Source organism: Geotrypetes seraphini, chromosome 15 (genome assembly GCF_902459505.1).
Source record: "Geotrypetes seraphini chromosome 15, aGeoSer1.1, whole genome shotgun sequence".
Lineage (NCBI taxonomy): Eukaryota > Metazoa > Chordata > Amphibia > Gymnophiona > Dermophiidae > Geotrypetes > Geotrypetes seraphini.
The window spans coordinates 2,744,104-2,768,669 of record NC_047098.1 but is presented as its reverse complement, the minus strand read 5'-3'; the positions used below and the strand labels follow the sequence as shown (position 1 = coordinate 2,768,669).

At 45.1% G+C, this 24,566-nt stretch overlaps 1 protein-coding gene across 5 annotated transcripts in view; it reads left to right on the top strand.

The window, feature by feature from the left end:
* Positions 1-24,566, top strand: part of SPEN (spen family transcriptional repressor) — a 192,989-nt gene that overhangs the window by 77,345 nt on the left and 91,078 nt on the right. For 4 of the 5 annotated variants that reach the window (XM_033921336.1, XM_033921335.1, XM_033921340.1 and 1 more), the window contains 2 exons: positions 1,781-1,953; positions 12,309-12,434. In XM_033921336.1, coding sequence (XP_033777227.1) covers positions 1,781-1,953; positions 12,309-12,434 — 299 coding nt within the window. The remainder of the gene's footprint in view (positions 1-1,780; positions 1,954-12,308; positions 12,435-24,566) is intronic. The other variant, XM_033921338.1, reaches the window with a different exon arrangement.

The following is a 24,566-nucleotide window of genomic DNA, read 5'->3' as shown; positions in this document are numbered from 1 at the left end:
TGGTGTAGACCAGTGTTCTTCAACCTTTTTACACCTATGGACTGGTGGAAATAAAAGAATTATTTTGTGGACCAGCAAACTACTAAGACTGAAATAAAAACCCCCGTCTCTTCCCCATCCCTGCAGCTTGGTCCCCGTCCCCGTGAACTCAGTCCCTGTCTCCATCCCATGTACAGGGAGTGGGGAAAAAGAGAGAGAGAGATACATGGTGTAGCTCTCCCACTCCCTCTACTGCCATATCCAACATTTTCCTCTCTCTCATTCCCCGGATCATGTGCAGCATTTTTCACTATTACTCACCAGCTCCATGCCCAACATTTCTCTTATCACCCCTCTCCAGCAACATGCCACACCTCTCCCCCTATCACTATGTCCAACATTCCTCCCCCTTGCATCCCTTTCAATCTGTCCCTCTGTTCCCTCTCCACCACCATATCCAACATTTCTCCCTCTCATCCTTCTCTTCTCCATATATCTTTACCTCACTCCTCTCTCTCTATGCCCCCAAATTTTCCTCTCACTCACACTCATCCCCAACAATTCTCCCTTTCTATCCCCTTCTTTGTGTCCCAAGTTCATGCCTCCTCCCTGCCTTCTGTGTTCGAAGTTCGTGTTTCCTTCCTTGCCTTCCGAACTTTGTCCCAAAGTCATGCCCCTCCCATGTCCCAACGCGCTCCCTCCCTCCTTCTCCCTTTCTCCCACATTATCCCTTCTCTCCCTTACTTGTTCAGGGCCGTCCAACTGGGCATGCCCCATCTGCCGAAGCCGCATCAGTGTCCCCTGCAAACACGTGTCCATCTTCCTTCTGGCTTGGCTGCTCCTTATCTTCAACGCCAGCTGCACTTATTTGCCAGGACAGCGTGCCGTGGCTCTGCAGCGGCACACTGCATGTGGCTGACCCGGTTCCAGGTCAGACATGTGCAGCATGCAAGAGCCACTGTGCGCTGTCCCGGCAAACAACTTAGATGGAGTCGGTCCAGAGGAAGGCTACTAAAATGGTATGTGGTCTTCATCATAAGGTGTATGGGGACAGACTTAAAGATCTCAATCTGTATACTTTGGAGGAAAGGTGGGTGAGGGGAGATATGATAGAGACGTTTAAATACCTACGTGTATGAGTCGAGTCTTTCATTTGAAAGGAAGTTCTGCAATGAGAGGGCATAGAATGAAGTTAAGAGGTGATATAAGGAAATACATTTTTACGGAAAGGATGGCAGATGCAAGGAACAGTCTCCTGGAAGAGGTGGTGGAGACAGAGACTGTGTCTGAATTCAAGAGGGCCTGGGACAGGCACGTGGGATATCTCAGAGAGAGAAAGAGATAATGGTTACTGTGGATGAGCAGACTAGATGGGCCATTTGGCCTTTATCCGCTGTCATGTTTCTATGTTTAAATGATTATTTGTAGTAGTAACTTTGTGTCACCAAGTCTTTGTAATTTGAGCAGCAATCCTTTCCGGAACACGCTAACCATTCTACTATACTTGTTTTGCCAAAATCCAGCTTTACTGGAACCATATAGGCCAATTTCCTTGATAAATTTCTTCTTTGGATTCTCTCTGCATAATATCTCAGAGTAGGGTGTTGAAAGAATAGTGCCAGTGACTGAATTAACAAACAACAACAGATGTATTTCAAAATCACAAAATGAAACCCAGAAGTTGTAGGAGCCATCAGATATTATAAATTCATACCAGATTTACAAACTGTGGTAGTACTTCAAATAGTCCATCAAATTTTACCTAGAAATTAAGGTATATGTTCAAATATCTTTTCTATAGAAACAGAAAGCGAAAATGAATTTCGGCCTTTGGATGAAAGGATAGATGAATTTCACCCTAAAGCAACAAGGACTCTCTTCATTGGTAACCTGGAAAAAACAACCACCTACCATGACCTACGCAACATCTTTCAGCGCTTTGGAGAGATAGTGGTATGTGGTGGTTCTTGGAATGTGAGTTACTTTAGACCCATGATTTAGGATAGATTAATGGCAGGGGTTCACATTCCAGTCCTTGGGGCACACTTAGCTAGTCAGGTTTTCCAGATATCCACACTAAATATACTTGAGACAAATTTGCGTGCAATGCAGGTAGCACATGCAAATCTATTTCATGCATATTCATTGCAGATATTCTCAAAACTGGACTGGCTAGGTGCATCCCAATGACTGAGTTGACCCCTGGGTAAATGTACTGATAAGTTTTAATCTGAACTGTCCTGTCTTTAATGTGTATCATGGTTATGCTAATATAACATAGTAAATGATGGCAGAAAAAAAACTGAATGGTCCATCCAGTCTGCCCATTAGTTGTTCTCATTAAAAATACGTGATTAAATTAACTTGTCTCTTCTTTGATTTTTCTGGGCCATAGACTAAAGTCCACCTGATATTGTTCTAGATTCCAACTATTGAAGTTGCCATCTAAGCTCACTCCAGCCTATCCAACCATCCCGTTATTTTCAGGATATTTGATGTAAAGTCTGGCCAGTAACGTCCTCATGTTCCAAGTTAGTGGAGCTCCCATGGTTGCCCTTCCCAGCCCATCCTACACCAAATCACCATGTGTGGGACATAAACTACAAGTTTGTCCAGTACCAACCTTAGTTCTCAAGGAGGCAGTACATGGAAATCTATCTCATACATATTCATTGTGGATTCCCTGAAAACCTGACCTGGCTTCGGCTCTCGAGGACCGGAATTGCCTACTCCTGCTCTTTAGTATACATGTTTAGGTCTTTCAGTCTCTTCTCGTACTTCTTTTGGTTCAAACCCCTTACCATTTTTGTCACCTTCCTTTTGACCTCTTCAAGTCTTTTTATATCCTTCACCAGATATGGCCTCCAAAACTGAAAACAATACTCCAAGTGTGGCCTCACCAATGACCTATATAGGGGCATCAACACCTCATTTCTTCTGCTGGTTATTCCTCTTTCTATACAGCCTAGCATCCTTCTGGCTACAGCCACCACCTTATCACACTGTTTAGATGCCTTTAGGTCCTCAGACACAATCACCACAAGGTCCCTCTCTCCGTCTGTGCTTATCAGCTTCTCAGTTTCCATGGATTTCTACCTCCCAAATACATCATTCTGCACTTCGCATTGAATTTTAGCTGCCAGACGTTAGACCAACTTCTAACTTTTGCAGATCCTTCTTCATGTTTTCCATTCTCTCCGGAGCATCCATTCTGTTACAAATCTTGGTATCATCTGCAAAAAGGCTAACCTTACCTTCTAACCCTTCAGCAATGTCACTCACAAACATATTGAACAGAATAGGTCCCAGCACCGATCCTTGAGGCACTCCACTACTCGCCTTTCCCTCCTCTGAGCGAATTCCATTAACTACCACCCTCTGGCGTCTGTCCATCAACTAATTTCTAATCCAGTTCACACTTTGGGCCCTATCTTCAGCCCATGGAGTTCATTCAAGAGCCTCCTATGAGGAACCATGTCAAAGGCTTTGCTGACATCTAAGTAAATTATATCTATCGAACGTCCTTGATCCAATCCTCCCAGTCAAAGAATTCTATCAGATTCGTTTTTCTCGGATCTTGTAATCCATTACTTTCTAAGAATCTCACTATCCTTTCCTTCAGCAACCTTTCCATTATTTTTCCAATAACCGAAGTGAGGCTTATCGGCTTGTAGTTTCCCACTTCATCTCTGCGACCACTTTTGTAAAAAGGAACCACATCCGCTCTTCTCCAGTCCCATAGAATCTCTCCCATCTCTAAAGATTTATTGAACAACTCTTTAAGAGGACCCACTAGAACCTCTCAGAGCTTCCTCAATATCCTGGGATGGATCCCCTCTGGACCCATAGCTTTGTCCACCTTCAATTTTTCAAGTTGTTTATAAATACTTTCTTCTGTGAATGGTGCGATATCCGTTCCATTTTCAGGTATAACTTTTCTAACCAATCGCAACTGGCTTCACTAAGCTTGTTTTTAGTAGTTCTGCAGAATAGGAAAGGATTTTGGAAGCCTGCTTCAGTGTTTGCTTTCACATTGATTGTCAGGAGACTGTTTTGTTCCCTCTTCCTATATTTAGGAATCATTTAAGAAAACATGACATTTGACACTGATCAATTCATGAAACAAGTTGAAACTTCAGTGTGAACCATTTCTAAAGTATAGCTATAATTGTTATGGTGCAAAATTCTCAAAATATTTTTATGGTGGCACAAACAGGTAGGTACAATATCTTTTTTGTTTAAAACAATTTTTTGTTTTTTAAAAAAAATTATTTATTTACCTGTATTTAACATCAAATGAAAATTCTTTGATAAAGAAACATAACAAAATCCAATAGGAAATAAAACATTAATTGCATATACAATACCATGATAGTAGCCCACAACTAAGGAGAGAGAATCAAGCACAAATCAAGGGTAGTTGATTTTCAAGGAAATATATCACAAGTACAGAGCACATCGGGTGTATCTTTACTATACAGTCTGGACGGTGACTTCAGTGGGCATCTGAGAGGTTACAGAAGCTGCTTTGCTCTCCAGAAAAAATTGTAATTGATCGGGTTCATAAAAGACATATCTATTTGTTTGATAATTGATATAACATTTACATGGAAAGCGCAGCTGAACGGTAGCTGCTAAACTCAATACAGATTGACGTAACATTAGAAATTTTTTACGACGCAATTGCGTCCATTTAGAAACATCAGGAAATATTACTATTTTTGGACCATAAAATTCAACATTCTCAGTACTAAAGAATAGACGAAGAACTGCCTCTTTGTCTTGTAAAAAAACAAAGGTCACTAGCAAAGTAGCCCTTACAGAAGTTTCAGGTTGTGAGGACTCAAGAATATCTGTTATATCTAATTCAGTCAATTGATTTTCCAAGTCCTGATTCGTCGCCTTGGGAATGTTTAAATAATTTAATTTCTGTAAAGGAGGTATTGATGTCTCTGGATACTTTAAGATCGTAGTTAGAAACTGATGAAAAAGTTCCTTGGGTGATTGTAATCTGATGACTGGAAAATTAATTAATCTTAAATTTAAGTTCCTATTTGCATTCTCCAGATTTTCAATCTTCCTAGACAACATTGCTTTATCTTTAGCTTGAAGATTAGAAGAATTCTGTAAATCAGAGACCTGTTTTTCAATTTTGTCTAATCTCTGGTCTTGATATTGAATTTTCCCTTCAATATTTTTCAACTGTAATGAGGAAGTTTGCGAAGCTGAAATAGAATAGGAGCATATTTTATGAAGGCTTTCAATAGCCTTCCAAGTCTATCACCGGTGGTTTCTTCAGCGGGCTCAGGAGGGAAGCAGGAAACATCGAAGAAGGTAGAGTCATTAAGTCAGGGTTTAAAGTTCCACTTTCCGAGCCACCCTGATCTCCAAGCCCCCCAGTTGCTGGCGATTGATGTAAAGAATCCAGCAAGACTGGAACTGCCTCCGGGGTCAAGGGTAGGCTGAACAGCGCAGGCGGGATTGTTGACATCCCCGCCACTTCCTGCAACGCTGTTGGCGTCCCTGACAGTCTCCCTGGGCGTGGGGGCACTCCTAGACCAGCTGGGCTAAGCGAGACTTTGCTTTCCGAAGTCGAGATCGACCCCTCTTGACGAGCCAGAGCGCCCTGAACAACCGGGACAGCAAACAATGTTATTGCTGTCTGACGCGTTAGCGAGGTGGCAGAGGAGGCAGGAAGATCACCCCTCTGTTTCCCTGAGCAAAAAGAAAGGTAATATAAACGGATTAAATTTGCCAGTGCAGAGAGAGCCTCCAGCTAAGCGACTATCTCTGTCGCCATCTTGAAAACCTTAAAACAGTTTTTTATTGATGAAACAGCAAATAACAAATGGTATACACCATCAAGAAATGCAGATACTAAAGGAATCACAGGAAAAAGCAACAAACAATGTCATCAATCTTTTTGCAGTAGAACCGTATTTATCTCCCCATCCCTCACTAAGCCCATCCTTTCTCCCCCCCCCTTCCATTTCACCCCCCTACACCTCAAGAATAATCCATAAGAGTGCGGGTGGGCACCATGAAACAAAGGTGCCAAAAATGGAGCTAGAGGGTCTATACTCTTATGGCCCTGCCAAGCAGAACAAACTTTCCACCCACCTATCCCCTAGAGATACATGCACATCCACTGAGATAACACTCAGTCCAAACAACATTATCACTCTAATGCATTTAATAGTAAGCTACGTCCCCTTGGAGGCAAGGCCTACAGATAAACATTCCAGATAAGCAAAAATTTTTTCCAGTGCCCTGGATGTCCTTCCACCCACTGTGTCTCCCAGGCCACCAAGGCATGCTATTGATTTCGCCATTTCCAAAAGGAAGGAGGCTCAGAAGAAGTCCATGATTGCAAAATACATTTCCGTGCAAGGAGACACACTTTACGACATAAGAGGTAGGCCCTCTTAAGCAAACCCGCAAATGCTTTCAGCAAATCCAAGACTATCTGTTCCACTGTTCCCTGAATAGGTTTCCTCAACAGGGATTGTAAATATTTTTGAATTGCTGCCCAAAATCTCCAGACACACCAACAATCCCCAAAAGGAGTGAAAGAAGGTATTAGGTTCCCTATGACATTTGATACATAAAGGGGACTCAATGCCAACTATTTTGTGTAACTGCAGCTGGGTAAAGTAGGCTCTATAAAGCACCCATATATAACACATTCAATATTGCCCCTGTAATCAAACGTGGTAGGCCTCTGACAGTATTTAAAAGTTCTCAATGATCCAAAGATATCCCAAGTTCCCCTTCCCATGCAGACTTAATAAACCGAACATCCCTCTGAGTCTTAAGGGGAACCAGTGCTCTATGCAGAGGACACAGATGTATTGTTAAGTGCCATACCCAGAAAACAGTGTCAAAGATTTTGCCCCACAGCTTGACCCAACTTCTCTGCTGAGAGAGACATATAATGTTTAATTTGGCAATAAGCATAGGTGTATCCCCAACCATCGCCTAACCGAGGTGTGAGGGCCTCCAAGGTGCACAATTTACTGCTATCATTCAATAAGTGTGCTATTAAAGTTATGCCCTATCGGTCCCATATGGAAAAAATAAAGTTATCCATTCCAGGTTCAAAGGAAGGGTTGCCGCGCAGATTTGTGGCGGTCTGATGACCCAGGCTTGTTTCCGGTGGTATTAGCGAGTTCTTGACCATGAGTCCACTGACTGGTCCTTAGTAGTTTAGGAAGTGGCTAAGATTGAACTAGTCGCTTCTTATTTCTCTGATGCCATGTATGATCTTTTGCGTGATTCGACTAAGTCCATGGCTCTTGGAGTAGCTACTTGATGTACTCTGTGGCTTCAGAGTTGGTCAGCGTATGCAGCATCTAAAGCTAAGCTCAGTAAGTTCCCCTTTCAGAGTTCCTTTCTTTCTGAGGAGGAGTTAGATAAGCTGGTTCAGGCTTTGAGTGACACTAAAGCAGGGGTGTCCAACCTTTTGGCTTCCCTGGGCCGTATTGGCCCAAAAACAAATTTTCTGGGGCTGCACAAACACGCAAATGCTGCAGCAAAACAGAAGAGGGAGCTGGCAAGACGGTAAACACCCGGGGGCAACAGAGGAAAACACTGCATCGCCCTCGATCGGAGCCACACAAAATACTTCACAGGGCTGCAGGTTGGACACCCCTGCTCTAAAGTGTCTCGGTTACCGGAGGACCGACCTCGTCAGCCTTCACGAGGTGGTTCTACCTGGGGGCGTTGCATGACTTTTGGAGGTACTGCCCTGGTCAGGTTTCAACCTCTTTTCTTTACAGAGGATGTTTCTTTCAATGCATGCAGTCCTTTCGGGGGACCCGCTGGGGGGGGGGGTCGCGACTCTTCCGGGGGCTCCTTGTCCAGCCCACTGACTCATTTGTAGGTACTTCCCCCGGTTCCAGTCGGAGCCCGGCTTTGGGAGGTTTACCGGGGGTCGGCTGAGATCACCACAGATCAGTGGGTCCTAGAAGTGATTCGGGATGGTTATGCTTTGGAGTTTTCACAACCTTTACCAGAGCGTTTCCTCTCCTTGTGAGGCAACTTGGAAGAAGAGGAATTTTCGCCAGACACTGCTCAGGTTGTTGGACCTCAAAGCGATAGTCCCAGTGCCTTCTCAGGAGATGTGCGCTGGCAGGTACTCCTTTTACTTCATGGTGGCCAAGAAAGAGGGGCCTTTTTGACCCATTTTGGATATCAAATGTGTCAACAGGGTTCCCCAGGTTCCCTCTTTTCATATGGAAATCCTAAAATCTGTAATTCTGGCGGTCCAGCCTGGGGAATTTCTGACTTCTTTCGACCTGACGGAGGCATATACATGTTCCGATTCGGGCCTCCCAGCATTATCAGTTTTGTGTGCTTCCCTTTGGTCTGGCCACGGTCCTTCACCGAGATTATTGTTGTGGCAGCAGTGGCCTTGCGCAAGGAGGGCATTCTGGTACACCCCTATCTGGATGACTAGTTGATTCGTACAAAGTCGTTTCAGGAGAGCTCTTGGGTTATGACTCAGACTGGGTGGTCAATCTGTCCAAGAGACGTTTGACTCAGTGCTTGGAGTATCTCGGCGTTCTGTTTGACACCAGTTTAGGGAGAGTGAGCAAATTACAGTCACAGGTTTGCTCCTTGATGGTTTGTCGCTGCCCTCAGATGCTGGACTTTTTGCAGGTCTTGGGGTCAGTGGCGGCCTCCCTGAAAGTGGTCAGATGGGCTTGGGCTCACATGTGCCCTCTTCAGTATTCGCTTCTTCAGTGGTGGTTGCCACAGATTCACAATCTGGATTCTCCTATTCCTCTTTGGGGGTTAGTTCATCGCAACCTGCGCTGGTGGCTGCAGTCTTCCAATCTGATTTAGGGATTGATATACCACATTTCTTAACAATTGTAGTCAAAGCAAGGCGGTTAACAAACAATGGGTACAAAGCAATTAAAAACAATAGGTTCAAGATTAGAGAAAATAAAAAACCAGATGGTAAAAACCGATACTGTAAACAAATTGGAACAAAAGGATATTTAGAGAAGAAATGAGTTACAATATTTATAAGGGAAAGGAAAAACACAAGAGGTTAAGGAGATAAAGTTGGTTTGGTTTTGTTTATTCCAGGATAGGAAGCATCTGTAGGGATTTACATTCAAAAGCCTTTTTGAAATAATAAGCCTTCAGCTGTGACAATGACTTTTTTTCCAATCTCAGATAAAGACTTTTTTCCGATCTCAGATAAAGTGGTAACGAGTTCCAAAGGCTCGGGGCCATCATTGAGAAACTTGACTCGCGGTTAGCATCCAGGACTATTTGTCGAAATGATGGTACAGTTAACAAATGCTGAGGAGAGGAACGAAGCGGACAGTGCTTCTTATAGACGCCAGTCTCCTCAGTTGGGGGCTCAATGTCTTAGTCGCTCGGTTCAGGGCAGCTGGTCGCCAGTGGAGGTATCCCGGTCGATCAATGTTCTGGAGGCCAGAGCTATTCGGCTAGCATTGGTGGAATTCCAGTCCTTGCTGGAGGGCAAATTAATTTAAGTTCTCTCAGACAATGCCACAGTGGTGGCCTATGTCAATCGTAAGGGGGGCACCAAGAGTCATCTAATGGTGCTGGAGACCTTCCTCCTCATGGAATGGGCGGAGGCTCATCTTCTGGACCTCTCGGCCTCCCACACTGTCAGAGTGGACAATGTCCAGACGGATTTTTTCAGTAGTCATGCTCTGGATCCCAGCGAGTGGTGTCTTGGCTGGGGACCAACCACTTTTTACGCCGTCGGTTCCTGCCTGGGACCTAAATCTGGTTCTCTCTGTGCTCGTTCATCCTCCATTTGAGCCTCTCAGTTCCTGTACATTGAAGGACTTTACTTTAAGGGGGTCTTCCTGTGGTGGCCATTGCTTCCACAAGATGTGTGTCTGAACTACAGGCTTTCTCTTGTAGGCTGCCTTTTCTGGAGTTTCCTTGGGAGCGGATTGTACTGCGACCGGTTCCGTCCTTTCTGACGAAGGTGGTTTCGCCTTTTCATGTCAGTCTGTGGTCCTCCCGGTCTTGGGTAGTCAGGAGAGTTCTTTGGAGCAGAGACAGTTGCACAAGCTGGATGTCCATAGGGTCCTTTGCTCTTATGTTCAGAGGACCCAGGAGTTCCAGAAATCGGATCATCTTTTTGTCCTCTTAGCGGGTCCTTGTAAGGGGGACGGTGCTTCCAAGGCTACCATTGCATGATGGATCAAGGAGACTTTCGCTTCAGCATACCTTCTTAAAAGAAATCGGTTCTGAAATTTCTCAAAGCTCATTCCACTCGGAGTCAGGCAGCTTCTTGGGGCAGAGTCTTCTCTTGTACCTCCAGTGGAGATCTGTAAAGCTGTAGTTTGGTCCACTCTCCATTCATTTGTGCGGTACTACCATATGGATGTTCAGGCGTGTCGAGACGCGGTGTTCGGTGAGCGCATTCTAGTGGCAGCCCTTTGGGGGTCCCAATCACGATGGGTACTGCTTTGGTACGTCCCATCCGTTTGTGTGCCGGTCTGGAGGGACAATAAAGAAGGAGAAATTAGGTCCTTGCTGCTAAGCTAATTTTCTTTCTTTTAGTCCCTCCAGACTGGCACAGAACCCCTCCCTGTCATGTTATTCTGTGTTTTCACGAAGAGTACATTTTTTTCTGCGAGTGTTGGTTGTTGTTGGGGGAGTTACAAAAGAAGCGGTATATGGTTTGGCTGGTTTAGTTGGCGAACTGTGGGACGTTTGGAGAAGGTTCTTGTTCTAATCAGTATCCAACAGTGTTTTCCTGGGCTGCTTGGGCTAGACTTAGGTTTTATCTCCATTTGAGTGTGAAGTCGTATGTTCTGAATCAGCCTAGTTGATTTCTGCTTGGCTATTCATAAAGACTGATGTAAGATGGACTGCACAGCTCACTTGTACTGATGCCAAAAGTCAGTGTCTCAGTCTCCACCTGCTGGCAAAGGAGTGTAAACCCATCTGTTTCTGTGCCTGCCTGGAGGGACTAAAAGAAAGAAAATTAGCAGGTAAGGACCTAATTTCTCCATAACCACTTCTATGAGTTACATAAAACTGTGATTTATTACTAATACTGCTACTGTATTTGTTATTTATAAAGCGCTACCAGAATCTGGCAGCCTCTTTATCAGTTGGAAATTTTCCCAAGATGCAAAGTACACTGTTAGATAACTATATATAATTCCTAATGTGTAATAAAAGCTGACCGTTCTGTTATAATAGCTTCTATTAACTGTGAGGGATGTGTGTGAAGTAGAACATGAAATATATTTTCTGACTGTGGAAGCTGAAAAGACACAATAGAAGAACAAAATCCATCACAACCAAACAGTGATGGATATGGACAAACTGGATAGCAAAAATCAAATTCAACTGTTTATTTTAATTTGTTTTGTTCATTGTTTTTATAATTTTCCATTTTTATAGACTCCTGATACAGGCCTAGGGGCCGAAACACGAATCGTGTCATCCATTGATTTCCACAATAAAGGCAGTTGAATTTGATTCTTGCCATCCAGTTTGTCTGTCTCCATCGCTGTTTCCTTGTTTAGAAGCTGAAAAACATATTCTAAATGTAAAGCTGTATGTATTGCAGACAAGGTAAACCTATCTTTAGACTGCCTCAGTCTTAACATTTATTCACCTGGCAAAAATACTATTTAGGTTAATATTCAAATAGATGCTTTTTAAACAGTCAGTTCATATCTTTACACAGTGCTGCCTAGGTCTTTAGAAATGATAATAGTTAATATTAAATATAGTCTTCTGTAAATTCTGATACAAAAGGAGGCTTAACAATCTCATTAGTAGATAAAATAGGGTAATCCTAACAGAAGAGGTTCAAATTTTGAGAGCTGTGCCTCCTGGATAGACATTAACCTTTCCATTCTTAGTGATGGTATAAAAGTAATTATCCAGTAGATCAATCTCAAACTGTATAAAAATGGAGTCTTTGCTCCCTAGAAAATTGTAACAAAAGGAAAATTGACCTTCCAAAAATTGACCAAAATCTGGAGCATATTTTGAAGTGATTTCTTTTTTTAGATAGGGCTTTCAATATCCTTAAACATCTTAAGGAGTCCTGTCCAAAGTCTGGTAGTCACTAAGAAATTGAGAGTATTTTATTCCAGCCATGCTTTTGTCTGCACTTGCATCATTGGCCATCTTGGACTATTGAGTCACCTCACGGCCTACGAATACTTGCAGTTTCTCAGTGACTGAAAAGATTAAGCATTGCTTCCTGTGTTGAATGCTTATAGGAGTTTTTTAAAGATCCATTTAGCACTGGTTCACACAACTAAAGCTAACAATGTGTTGAGCACTACTGATTGCTTTCATTTCAGGATATTGACATTAAGAAAGTGAATGGAGTTCCTCAGTATGCATTCCTACAGTACTGTGATATTGCTAGTGTCTGCAAAGCTATTAAGAAGATGGATGGAGAATACCTTGGAAATAACCGACTGAAGGTAAAGCTTTGATTGGTTATGTTGTAAGTTAACTAATCATTTGATATGTAATAGAGAATGACACGTGGACAAATTTGTCCCCATCCCCATGGGATCTATCTCCATTCCTGTCCTGTCCCATCCCTGCAAGCTCTGTCCTCATCTGTACAGACCTCGAATACTTATGGTTTTAAAGTGTCCTACACTTGTACAGATGAGTACAGAGCTTGCAGGGATGGGACAGAACTTGTGGGGGATGGGATGGGATGGGAATGGAGATAGATCCCGTGGGGACAGGGACAAATTTGTCCCCATGTCATTCTCTAAGTAACATTTGTGCCATAAAACAATGTACATTTTATTTCAAGAGTAAAGAATAATGGTATAGAACCAAACTAGTATGATTTTAAGGCTGTAAAATGTGTATTGAAAGATGAACTAATATTTATGAAATTCACATTATTATACTCCATAACTGCTCCCAAAACACATAACCTGATATTCAGTGCTATTTAGATGGCTAGGAACAGCTTCTGGCTGTCTAAACAGCACATAGCTGGCTATCCACCAATATTCAGCAGGGGATAGCTGGCTATCTGATGCCGAAAATCCTGATGTTCGGGTTGGCTGGTGACTGGCTATGTTGCACAATCGGCTGTGTTTGGCCATTGAAATAGAGCTAGATATCTGTTGAATATTGGCATTTATCCCAGGACAAGCAGGCAGCATATTCTTGACTGATGGGTGACGGCACCGACGGAGCCCCGGTACGGACAATTTTAGAGTGATTGCACTCTAAGAACTTGGAAAGTTCTAGTAGGTCGCACCGCGCACGCGCGAGTGCCTTCCCGCCCGACAGAGGCGCGCGGTCCCCAGTTTCTTAGTTTCCGCGGAGCTAAGAAGACGCGTTTTCTTCAACGGCTGTTGAAGACTTTTTTCATATCGCCTTCCCGCTCGCGTAAACCCTTAAGGAAATATTATTTCCTTCATTTTCTTTTATTTTCTTTTCTTTAAAAAAAAAAAAACTTTTTTTTTTTTTTCACTTCTTCAATTTCGCCCCGGCGGGGCCTGTTGCCACCATCGAGGCTTCGGCCTTCGATTTGGCAGAAGCCGTTTTTACCTTCATGCCCCCTCAACCCGGGTTTAAGAAGTGCCAGCGGTGTGCACGACCAATTTCACTCACTGACCCACACAACTGGTGTCTACAGTGTCTTGGTCCTGACCATCGAGCGTCTACCTGCACCCGCTGTGCGACTTTAAAAAAGAGAACTCTGAAAAATCGGCAGATCCAGCAGCAATTATTGTTTGGTGCCGAGATGTCTGACTCTGCGGCACCGGCACCGGCCCCGTCTCAGTCGGCACCCACCTCGTCGACACCGCACGATACCGCGTCGGCGTCGCATCCCTCAGGTAAGCCGGCTAAGAAACCTTCCCCGTTGGAGCGTCCTCTGGTCTCAGTAGCAGCGAGCCCAGTCCTGCCGACCTCGAGGCGTCCACGGAAGCGCTCCGCCCCAATAGAGGTGAGCCCCTCGACCTCGGGTTCCTCATCCTCGGGGCGTAGAGCGGCACCGCAGGTACCGCAGAAGAAAAAGGCGGTACCGATGCCTTCGCTGGACGAGCGGATCGCCGCTGTCCTGCAGGTGCAGCTTAAGGAACAGTTGCAACAACTCCTTCCTGCACTTTTGGCACCGAGCCTTCCGGTCCCGGTCCGGTCTGAGCCACCGGTACCGACAGTGGTGCAGCCCCTTCTTTCGGCATCCACTTTGTCGGTACCGCTACATTCTGCTTCCTCGGTCTCCATGCCAGTCCTCGCACCGGAACCGAGAGCTCAACACCAGGCTGTTCAGACTTCGGCACCGATGCAGCCCTTAATGTCTCCCGGTACCGTGTCTATGAGGTCAGGTAAGTCGGCACGCAAATCCCGACACCTGGAACCCTCCACACCGGAATCTCGAGACCGCAGTTTTCAGGTTCGGGATCCTGATCTGTGGGGTGACTCAGAGGACCCTCTTCTCTCTGAAGGGGAATGTTCATCTGGTGATGAGGATCCTTTTGCTTTAAACCCATCCTCTAGACCAGATGTAACCTCTTTCTCATCTTTTTTAAAAGAGATGTGTGACTCTCTCTCTATTCCCTTGGAGGCTGAGTCAAAGAAATCCAAAGCTTTTCTTGATGCACTGGATTTTGACCAACCTCCAAGGGAATATCTCAAATTACCTCTCCATGACATCTTGAGAGAGACTTTTTACAAGAATTTAGAGACACCTTTGACCATACCTGGAGCCCCTCGCAAGTTAGACTCCTTATATAAAGTCATCCCGATTCCTGGGTTTGACAAACCACAGCTCCCACATGAGTCTCTATTAGTGGAATCCACTCTAAAGAAATCCACGGGAGCTAGTGTATACGCCTCAGTCCCTCCTGGCAGAAAAGGTAAAGCCATGGACAAATTTGGCAAGAGGTTGTACCAGAATGCGATGTTAGCCAACAGGTCAGGGAATTACGCTTTTCACTTCTCATTCTATCTCAAGCATCTCATACAAAATCTGACTGCTTTTGAGAAGTACCTCCCTGACCGTAAAAAATCTGCCTTTCGCCAAACTTCTTCATCGCTCTTACAACTTTGAAAGTTCATGGTCAGGTCGATCTATGACACCTTTGAGCTGACCTCTCGGGCCACAGCTATGTCGGTGGCCATGCGCCGACTGGCATGGCTCAGAGTGTCAGAACTTGATGTCAATCATCAGGATCGACTGGCTAATGCACCTTGCCTGGGGGATGAGCTGTTTGGAGAATCCATGGACTCCACTACTCAAAAGCTTTCGGCTCATGAAACTAGGTGGGATACTCTCCTCAAAACAAAAAAGAAGACCTCACCTACCAGGCCTTTTCGTCAGCAATCGGCCTACCAGCGTCGATTTGTGGCTTGTCCTTTGCCACCGGCAGCTCAACAACCCAGGCGTCAGAGGCAACAACAAAGACAAAACACTAGACCTGCACAGCAGCAACAACAGGTGAAGCCTCCTCCTCCACAAAAACCTTCACAACCCTTTTGACTTGGTTCTCCAGGGCATAGCCAGTATCCCTCCATCTGCCCATCTTCCGCTACCTATAGGAGGACGCCTTACTCATTTCATAAGCCGTTGGGAAACCATCACCTCGGACCAGTGGGTCCTCAACATCATCCACCACGGCTACACTCTCAACTTTCAGACTCTTCCTGCCCAAGGTCTACCAAAAGAGTCTGCTTTGAACACTCCTCAGTCTTCCCTCCTTCTTCAAGAGGTTCAATCCCTCCTCCTTCTGAACGCCATAGAGGAAGTTCCTCTAGATCAAAAGGGACAAGGATTCTACTCCCGTTATTTTCTAGTTCCCAAAAAGACAGGAGATCTCAGACCCATCCTAGATCTTCGCGATCTAAACAAATGCTTGGTCAAAGAGAAATTCAGAATGCTTTCTCTGGCCACTCTTTACCCTCTTCTCAATCAAGACGACTGGCTATGTTCCCTCGATCTCAAAGAAGCATACACTCATATACCGGTCAATCTGGCCTCCAGACAGTACCTACGCTTCATGATCAATCGTTGTCATTACCAATACAAGGTGCTGCCCTTCGGTCTTGCCTCCTCTCCAAGAGTGTTCACCAAATGTCTGATTGTGGTGGCTGCCTTTCTACGCTCTCACCACCTTCAGGCCTTTCCTTACCTGGACGACTGGTTAATCAAGGCCAATTCATCTCAGACTGTTCTCCTGGCCACCAACCAAACCATCCTGTTTCTTCAACTTCTGGGGTTCGAGATCAATCTACCCAAATCTCATCTCATCCCCACTCAGAGACTTCAATTCATCGGAGCTGTCTTGGACACAGTCCTCATGAGAGCGTTCCTGCCATCCAACCGTCTTCAAACGCTTCAATCTCTATGTCAGCAGGTGCTTCCACAACATTCCATCTCTGCCAAGCAAATGATGATACTCTTGGGTCACATGGCCTCCACAGTTCATGTCACACCCTTCGCATGTCTTCACCTGTGCACTCCTCAATGGACCCTAGCTACCCAGTGGTCCCAAGAGATGGATCCTTGCTCACGTCACATATCTGTGACATCATTTCTTCGTCAGTCTCTACAATGGTGGTTGATATCCTCAAATCTCTCCAGAGGTCTTCTCTTCCATCTACCTCCTCATCAACTTATCATCACCACCGATGCCTCCCCTTACGCCTGGGGAGCTCATTTGAACGAGTTCTAAACAGCTCAGGAAATGAAGCATCACATCAATTTTCTGGAACTCAGAGCGATGTTTTATGCCCTCAAGGCCTTCCAACATCTTCTCTTTCCTCAAGTCCTCCTGCTGTGCACAGACAATCAAGTTGCGATGTACTACATCAACAAACAGGGTGGGGACAGGCTCTCGCCTCTTGTGCCAGGAAGCCCAGAAGATCTGGACTTGGGCCATAAATCACCATCTATTCCTGAAAGCTATCTACATTCAGGGAGAAAAGAATTCCTTAGCGGACAAGCTCAGCAGAATTCTCCAGCCTCACGAGTGGACACTCGATCCTTTCACTCTACAGTCCATCTTCGCTCAATGGGGCACTCCTCAGATAGACCTCTTTGCAGCTCCTCACAATCACCAGCTGCCCCTATTCTGCTCCAGACTCTACTCTCCTCACCGTCTGGCAGCGGATGCATTTCTCCTCGTCTGGTCCAATCTGTTCCTGTATGCTTTCCCTCCTCTGCCTCTCATGTTGAGAACCTTGTTCAAGCTCAAGAGGGAACGAGCCACCATGATTCTGATTGCTCCGAGGTGGCCAAGGCAACATTGGTTCTCCCTTCTACTTCAACTCAGTTCCAGGGAACCTTTTCTTCTTCCACTGTTTCCTTCTCTGCTTACACAGCATCAGGAGACCCTTCTACATCCCAACCTCCAGTCTCTGCACCTGACAGCTTGGTATCTCTCGGGCTGACTTCTCATGATACTCTTTTATCTCAGCCCGTTCGTTCCATTCTAGATGCCTCCAGGAAACCAGCTACTCTGCAATGTTACCATCAGAAGTGGACACGATTTTCTTCCTGGTGTCTTCTTCATCATCTTGATCCCACTTCCCTGGCAGTGGAGACATTGTTGGATTATCTGCTTTCTTTGTCTGACTCTGGCCTTAAGTCTACTTCCATCAGAGTCCACCTCAGTGCCATTGCTGCTTTTCATGAGCCGGTTCATGGAAAACTTCTCTCAGCTCATCCCCTGGTGTCCAGGTTCATGCGGGGTCTTTTCAATGTGAAACCACCTCTTAAAGCCCCTCCTGTTATCTGGGATCTCAATGTGGTTCTTTCCGCCTTAATGAAGCCTCCATTTGAACCTTTGGCTACCACTCCTTTCAAGTTTCTCACTTGGAAAGTACTTTTCCTTATTGCTCTTACCTCTGCCAGGAGGGTCAGTGAGCTACATGCACTAGTTGCAGATCTACCTTTTACGGTCTTTCATCATGACAAGGTGGTTCTGCGTACACTTCCAAAGTTTCTCCCTAAGGTTGTCTCTGAATTCCATCTCAACCAATCCATTGTTCTGCCTGTCTTCTTTCCGAAACCTCACTCTCATTCTGGGGAACAGGCTCTGCATACTTTGGATTGTAAGAGGGCTCTAGCTTACTATCTAGAGCGTACGAAACCCCACAGATCAGTTCCCCAACTCTTTCTGTCCTTTGATCCGAATAAATTGGGATGTCCTGTTTCTAAACGTACGTTGTCTAATTGGCTGGCAGCGTGCATTTCATTCTGTTATGCTCAGACTGGACTGACACTGGAAGGTTCTGTCAAGGCCCATAGAATCCGAGCGATGGCAGCATCTGTAGCTTTCCTCCGTTCCACTCCTATTGAGGAAATTTGCAAGGCTGCTACTTGGTCCTCAGTTCATACTTTTACATCTCATTATTGTCTGGATGCATTCTCCAGATGGGATGGACACTTCGGCCAATCTGTTTTGCAAAATTTGTTTTCCTAATGGCCAACCTTCCCTCCATCCCTCTTTTTGTTAGCTTGGAGGTCACCCATCAGTCAAGAATATGCTGCCTGCTTGTCCTGGGATAAAGCACAGTTACTTACCGTAACAGGTGTTATCCAGGGACAGCAGGCAGATATTCTTGCGTCCCACCCACCTCCCCGGGTTGGCTTCTTAGCTGGCTTATCCTAACTGGGGACCGCACGCCTCTGTCGGGCGGGAAGGCACTCGCGCGTGCGCGGTGCGGCCTACTAGAACTTTCCAAGTTCTTAGAGTGCAATCACTCTAAAATTGTCCGTACCGGGGCTCCGTCGGTGCCGTCACCCATCAGTCAAGAATATCTGCCTGCTGTCCCTGGATAACACCTGTTACGGTAAGTAACTGTGCTATCCGGTTGTGTCTTAGCTGGCCAAGAATAGACTGGAAATTTAATGTAGGTGACTGAGAATGATGACGGCATTGAATTTTTGATATCGCCGCAGACCAAAGGAGATTGCTGGTGATTTCCCACATTCTAAATATGACAGAATCTAAACTGCAGCATAAGAAACTTTTCAGTATAAGTTGCCTGTGTGCCACTGATAAATTTACATATGATGTCAGGGAGATGTTTGATGAGAATGATGGGATGGGTAGTGATAGACAAGGTTGAATATGTCACAGACTGCAAAATATTAAAGACTTCAAGATGTATGCAAGAAGGAAGGAGAAGAAAAGAACAAAAACAATAGATATTGAAGAACTAAAATTGAAAAATTTATACAGTTGTGCTCATAGGTTTATATAGCCCTGGTGGAATTCATCTCAGATGTATAAGCTAACACAATAACCATCCCACAAGGGGTGAAAACACCACTAAGAATGAAAGAAAAAGCTCCAGGACAGTGATGAGCAATTTATACCCTACCAACCTCCAACCACATCATCAGCATAAAAACTTTCATCAATGGTGTATCAAACATACCATTTGCAAAAATCAAAACACGATATTACCCACTGTAAAAGATACTAATGTTCTTGTAGTTAAGTGGGTCATAAGATCATCTTAAGTAAGTCAGCCAAACTAATAACGGTAAGTCTAGGTTGATTGGTTTTACTTCTATTAGTCATTTTTTTCCTCTGCTACTAGTTTTGTGAGTGACGTGTGCTTGAACATTGCTGCGGCTTGCCTGATGAGTTGTGAGTGTAAGCATGCTACTGCCTAAGTCTGTGTTGAAGAGGCAGGGGATTGGCTATAGTCATGTATAAATTACGTTGAAGCTGCCATACGTCACAGACCTGGATAAACAGATGGAAGTCATGCTGCAGTGAGTGCTTGAGTTTTTTAAAACTTAAATTTAAGGCGTTTTACACTAGTCGGAAAATTTGAACAGCACATGTTGTTTTGTAGAACTATACTACTATCGGTGAAGTCTTCTTTGCCCTGAGGAAGTGGTGGAAGAACTAGCTGTGAAACGTTGACTAGACTTACCATTATTTGTTTGGCTGACTTACTTAGATAATCTTCTGACCCACTTAACTACAAGAGCATTAGAATTTATGTACAATAGGCAATTGTGTTTTGATTTTTAAATTTTGGCAAATGGTATGTTTGATACACCATTGAATGAAAATTTTTTATGCCAATGATGTGGTTGGAGGTTGGTAGGGCATAAATTGCTCACCAGTGTCCTGAGGTTATTTCAGTCTTAGTGGTGTTTTCAGCCCTTGTGGTCTCATTGTGGGTTGGTTATTGTGTTAGTATAATATCCCCTACTTCATTTGTTTTTTGGTACCATTTGTGGAAAACATGAATGATCAGACAAACACATTTCTTTTATTTTCAGTGTTTCAAATTAAGCTATTATGCATCACAGAATAGCACAATCATTAAACAAACCATAGAAATAAAAGAAGTATTAAAATGGTTCTATTCAGAAGCTTGCATACCCTTAGTTTTTAATATCATGTATTGCCCCCTTTTTGCATTAATGATAGCTTGCAGTCTTTTGTGATAGTTGTGAATAAGGCTCTTTATTTTCTCATGTAGAAAAGCTGCCCGTTCTTAAAAAGCCTCCAGATCCTGTAAATTCTTTGGTTGTCTAGTGTAAGGTTCTGGCCCTACAATGCACCAGAGGTCCTGGGTTCAATACCCTCAGAATATCAGTGGGGAGTGAAATCAATGGCAATGATAGCCAAGTGGTTGCATAAAAAGGTGTGTGTAGGGTATGTATGTGTGTGTGTATATATATAGTGGAACCTTGGTGTACGAGCATAATTCATTCCAGAAGCATGCTCGTAAATCAAGTTACTCGTATATCAAAGCGAGTTTCCCCATTGGAATGAATGGAAACTCGCTTTGATTCGTTCCACCAACCCCCCCCCACCCGAGGCTACTGGCGCTGCTCCATCACCCCCTCCCACCCGCTCTAACCGGCATCGCACCCCCCTAACCGACATCGCAACCCCCCACGAGAACCGCATTGCACCCCGTGCTGAAAGCGGCATCCGCCCGCCCTTCCTCTCAAACACGCTCCTTACCCCGTCTGCTGGTTGTGAGAGTGAAAGCAAGCTCCCGCCTCTTGCCTGGGCCATGCCTTGAGCATCTGCGCATACTCAAGACCTTCTGGCTCTCGAGAGAACGAATTAATGGGTCTAAAAACAGAAGAGAGGGACAGAGATGGTGGACAATGGGATTTAGGCGAGTTTTCGATTCTTGGTGTGCGGCTCAGGGTCTGTCGCCCTTTCAGGCTTCTCTCTCTACCATTCTTTCTTTTCTTCAAGAAGGGGTAACCAAGGGATTGGCCTGTAATTCTCTCAAGGTTCAAGTGGCCGCTATTGCTTGCTATAGGGGCCGGATGTCTAGTTCTTCCCTAGCATCCCAACCGGATATCGTTCGCTTTCTCAAAGGGGTGCAGCATATTCGGCCTCCTGTTACGAAGATCTGTCTGGAGTGGAGTCTGAAGGTGGTCCTTGGGGAGTTGCAAAAGTCGCCGTTTGAGCCTTTGGCAAGTGCTACTCTAAAAGATGTCACGTTGAAAGCGGTTTTTCTGGTTGCTCTGGCTTCAGCCAGGCTGGTGTCTGAGTTGCAGGCGTTATCTTGCAGTGATCCTTTTATGAGAATTTCGAGTTCCGGTGTGTCGGTCAAAACTGTTCCTTCGTTTCTTCCTAAGGTTGTCCCCCCCTTTCATGTGAACCAGTCTCTCTTCCTTCCAGCTTTCCGGAAGGAGGACTGAGTAGAGCGTTTCTCTTCTCTGCATTTGCTGGATGTATATAGGATTCTCTTGCATTATCTCCAGATTACTAATGATTTTTGTCATTCCGATCACCTCTTTGTGTTGTTCACAGGCCGCAACAAGGGTATGGCGGCATCCAAGGCTTTTATTGCTCGTTGGGTCCGGGAAGCCATTGCGTCTGCTTACTTGACATCAAGTAAACAGTTGCCAGACAAACTTCATGCTCATTCCACTAGGGCGATATCTACTTCTTGGGCAGAGTCCAGGAGTTTTTCTTTGGAGGAGATTTGTCGTGCGGCTACTTGGTCTTCTCGGAGTATGTTTTCGAAACATTACCGGTTGGATGTGGCGGTTCGTGCGGAATCTGCTTTTGGGGCTTCGGTTATTGCGGAGGCGGCGTTCGCTTCCCACCCAGATTGAGGATTGCTTTGCTACGTCCCACTAGTCTCTGGATTCATCTGCTGCTGTTGAAAAGGAAGGAAAAATTATGTTCTTACCTGTTAATTTTCTTTCCTTTAGTCGCAGCAGATGAATCCAGAGCCCCACCCTTGCTGGTTCTTTGCTCACTGTGTGTTCGTTGCGGGTTTCCGCAGTTTGTTTGAGTTGGTAGTTGTGTTCTCTATTCCTGTTTGTGCTCTTTGTTGTGGGAAAGAAGTTTTTTACATATGGACCATGTTTATGGTTCCGGATGCTTAGACAAGGAGCAATACTGGAGGTACGGAGAGTGTGCCAACCAATGGGACTGCCTGTTATTCAGTTCTCTATCTCCACCTGCTGGTAGATGTGTATTATCCCACTAGTCTCTGGATTCATCTGCTGCGTCTAAAGGAAAGAAAATTAACAGGTAAGAACATAATTTTTCCTTCCTCCATGTATTTCTACACTAGGGCCCTCCTCCGAAGGCCTGCACCCCCCCCCCCCCCCAAGGCTTGACCTCCTGAAGACCTGCATGTTCCCACCTGGCCTCCTGTTCTTACTGCCACTGAAATACAGCACTGGAGCAGCCTCACAGAGGATCGCCAGTGCTTTAGCGATCCTTGCAGGTTGCTGTCATCTTTAGGAGCACGTTCACTCTGCTGCAATGCTGCCCATGATGTCAGAAGAGGGGTGGGATTGCGGCAGAGTGAACATGCTCCTAAAGATGACGGCAGCCTGCAAGGATCTCTAAAGCACTGGCGATCCTCTGTGCATGCTGTTCCGGTGCTGTAATTCAGTGAAGGTAAGAGCGGGAGGCTGGGGGGGGGGGAAGCCGGAGGACGCCAGCAGTTCCTGACTGACCCTCCCCCTCGCCCCTTAAAGCAGGAGTGGCAGTGGAAGTGGACAGCCAGCAAGAGGCAGCGCTGATGCTCCTGCTGTAGGAGACTGAAGTCACGAGAAGGAGGGTTGGGGGCACGGGGAGGAGGGTTGGGTCCTGAATCAACGAGGCTGATTTTTTTTCTAAATACAAATCACTAATTGGTTTAACGCCCTCTACAGTCTTTCCTTCTGTATGCATATCTGCAGCTATGTGTTTTCTACTTTCCCCATTTTATTGTTTTAAATTTCGTCTCCTTTGCGAGTATTTTCACATTTGAAGCAAATTTGGAGTTCTGCCTGCTTGAAAATTCACAGGCTGATTTCTTGGGTACCTGTTAGCCTGTCTACATAGTTTTCCTTGGAGCTCAGAGCCATCCCTGAAGTAGTCTCACCTTCTGTTAAGCAGGGGTCAAGTGCAGTCTGGTATGCATAGGGGGCTTAGCAGTGTTCTGCAGCGTGCCGGCTTTATTTTCGCGCCTCCGCCCGTCCTGGTGCGCATCTGGTGGTCCGCTGGGGTGGAGGCATAAGTCAATGGAGTCTGACCGGCAACCCAAAGATCAGCTTTGTGAGAGCATTCCCAGTATTGTAGCAGTGAATTCTTATACAGTTACTGAGTAAGAGCTCTTATCAAGTGAATTACAGTGTATCAGGTCAAAGTGAGTGCAAAGAGCAGATAGCTTGTAAACGATGTCGGGGAAAGTTTAAAAAGTGGGGTTTTCTGAGTTTCTGCATGTTCCCATGTGTTCCCCCTCCTGAAAAATCATAAAATTGCTGTTTTTGGACTTTGGGAAGTGTGAGAAATATTGTATTTTTGGCACAGATTTGATGCCGGTGGCCATCTTTGATTTTTAGCGATCTTTTATTCTCCCTGCTTCTTCAAAACTGTGATTTTTTTTTGCTTGGAAAACTGCTGGGATGGGGTCCTTGTGGTCTCCTCATGTGAATTCATGCCTGGATTGCGCATTTTTAGCATCTTTAGAGTGTCCTTGCGCCACGCGCTGTGTGGCTCAGCTTGGTTGGGGGGGGGGGGGGGTTGCTGTAATGAATGGCTTAGTTTTCCCCCCACAGAAGCAGGTGATCAGACAGCCAGCCCAGTGGGGTGGCCTCCATTACTTTCAGGGCTCGGCATAGCTGATTCTTCGGTTAACCTGACTGCGGACACTCCGCAGTCTAAGACATGCAAATTTAAGCCATCTAAGGTTGATTCCATGCCCCAGGAGCCGAATACCTTCTCTAAAAATCATAAGGATTTGCACTCAGAGTTAAAAAAAACCCCAAGAAAAACATGTTCTTCTCCTGAGCAGTCTCCTTTCCCTCCCAGGGCATTTTTGGGTGCTGTGGTGCCTTCGAGTGTGTCCTCGCCTCAAGTTTATTGAGGCTTGATATACCACTTTAATTATCAAAGCAGTTAACATTATACAAAATTTAAGTAAAAACGGGGAAATGAAAATACAAACTACAAGATACTACTGACGAGACTGGTACAAAAGGGAAATGGGTGGGATTACATTACTTGAAAATAAAAAGAAAGGGGAATGGCTCGAAAGGGAGAAGGGGAATGTCTGGAATATGTCCTTTGTCTGAGTCTCATATGCATTGAACCCTAAGTCTAAATCTCGTGGGCATCTTTAAAGAGAGGCTTTGA